The following is a 2,039-nucleotide window of genomic DNA, read 5'->3' on the forward strand; positions in this document are numbered from 1 at the left end:
CGGACGGTCCCCGCCGCCCTCCCGGAGCCGCAGGTTCCGCCAGCAGCTGCAAAGTGGAATGACCGGTCCCGTCTGAACCGGGCGAACCGGACAGGGGTCCAGGGATACTGACAGCCACGGCACACGCTGGCTCCTGCCGAGCTCAGGACAGCTGCCGGTCAGCTCGGGAGAAGGTCTGGGGGTGCTGGGAAACAGGATGACTGGAAACTTAATGTGCAAGAAAATGAAAGCTATTACCCTTTGAAGTCTTTACGTAGAAATCATTAACTTTTCTAGTTCATCTTGGAACTTGACAATTGTCGAGGCCCTGGATATTAACAAAAAGGGGACAGAATCACAACATGCCAAGAAAAGATGACAAAATACTTATGGATTCTGGTTTGAGGAGAATCTGGGAATCCAGCTTTCATTTTTTTCTTTAGCAGTTAAGAGCACTTTAATGTAGATTAATCTAGCTTTGTTAAAAGTAATGTAAGATTACTAACACCATCTAAAAAGTTTTATATAAAATTATAGAAAAACTAGACAGTCTACATCACATTAAATGCATATTTACTCCCTTCTTAAAGTGTAGTTGACCTGGTGTTAGCTTTTCAAAGGTCTTTTCTAGATCAAAGGTGAGATTGTTGAGAAAAGCCCTTTGTGACTAATTCACTTTAATCAATGTTGAAGTAGCAATAAGAGGCACAACACTTCATGTACTTTGAGTGGTAAGGGTGTTTCTGAAACTGAAACCATCACCTTGCCAACCCTATAAAAAAATGGGGCAGAGGGATGGTGCTCCTTGTATTCTGAGACTCTGGTAGGGATTGTTCTTTTTCCCTCTCCCTTTGCTGAGCTGTTGAGGGAGTTAATACAAAAGGCCAACTGGTGCCATTTGTGAGACTTGTTAACCTAAAATTACTAATGTAAATTACAGTCCTTGAGGAAAAAGGTATCTATAGAAAAGGCTTAAATCTGTGGAGCTTGTAGGAGATCGAGGCCTAGAGATCCCTGTTGTGTCTGTTTTCTCACAGTTTGGTTTAACACCTTCTCTGGCACAAACATTCAGACACAAGCAAAAGGATGAATACCTGTGCCTTACCTACTCTTTTTTTAGGGAGGGGGACACAGCTTCATAGTTAGGGGCTGGCAGATATGTCAGCCCACCAAAAAGAATAAAAGGAAACATCTGAAGGAAAATGGGGTATGGAACAATAAACCAGTGTGAGATTAAACCAAATGCTTCAGAAATACCAAGCTGACATTCCCCTAAAACAGAAAAAAATATCTGCCCATCCAGTAAAATAAAAAAGTGTTCCTAAGTTTCTGCCACAATCATGCTGAGGACAAGCTGACTTTTCCTGCCGAGGTACGGAAAAAAAGATTCCTGTGTGGCTGGACATCCATGGTGTTTGACTCACAATGAGGTGTTTTCACTACAGTTGACTGCATCCAGCTGAAAGTGCCAGTCATTCAGCAGCTGTACCACTGGGACTGCGGGCTAGCCTGCTCCAGGATGGTGCTTCAGTAAGTGACTGTTCTGGTTTGAAGGGGTGGGAAATCTCATCATCCCATGGGAGAGGGGTAGTGGGAAGGAACGTCCAGGGAGAAGTGTGTTGAAGCAGCTATGAGTTTAACTTAGTCTTAAGAAATCACACAGATTCTCAGGTACCCTTGGAGAACTACAGCTCTCCAGCAGAAAGGAGAGATGTGCAGATGAATTTAAGACCTTTTGAATAATTGACTGTTCTGAGAAAATATATGATCAGCTCTAAGAACTCTGCAGGTTGGCATGCCTAAACTAATAAAAAATATCCCTCTTTCCTGTTGCTGTAATTCAGAACTGATACTTAGCACAGCAATTCATCTAATTCCTTTCTATGTAGGTGTATCCCCATGTAGGAGTATGTACCAGCTCTGTCCTGCTGAGCCTTCAGCCTGTGGGATGAGTGTTTTTGTTCCAGGAGTAGTTTCAGCTTCAGAACAATGCACTGTATTGCCCTTTGGGGTTTTGGTTTGGTTTTGTGTTTGTTTTTTTTTAAACTAGTAGCTGCCTG

The 2,039-nt window shown here is 42.9% G+C and overlaps 1 protein-coding gene across 1 annotated transcript in view; it reads left to right on the top strand.

Annotated features, from left to right (window-relative positions):
* The window catches only part of GUCD1 (guanylyl cyclase domain containing 1), a 23,456-nt gene that overhangs the window by 16,813 nt on the left and 4,604 nt on the right, over positions 1–2,039 (top strand). The window contains exon 3 of the mRNA XM_010004856.1: positions 1,425–1,509. Coding sequence (XP_010003158.1) covers positions 1,425–1,509 — 85 coding nt within the window. The remainder of the gene's footprint in view (positions 1–1,424; positions 1,510–2,039) is intronic.

This window comes from Chaetura pelagica, unplaced genomic scaffold, assembly GCF_000747805.2.
Source record: "Chaetura pelagica isolate M959 unplaced genomic scaffold, ChaPel_1.0 scaffold249, whole genome shotgun sequence".
Lineage (NCBI taxonomy): Eukaryota > Metazoa > Chordata > Aves > Apodiformes > Apodidae > Chaetura > Chaetura pelagica.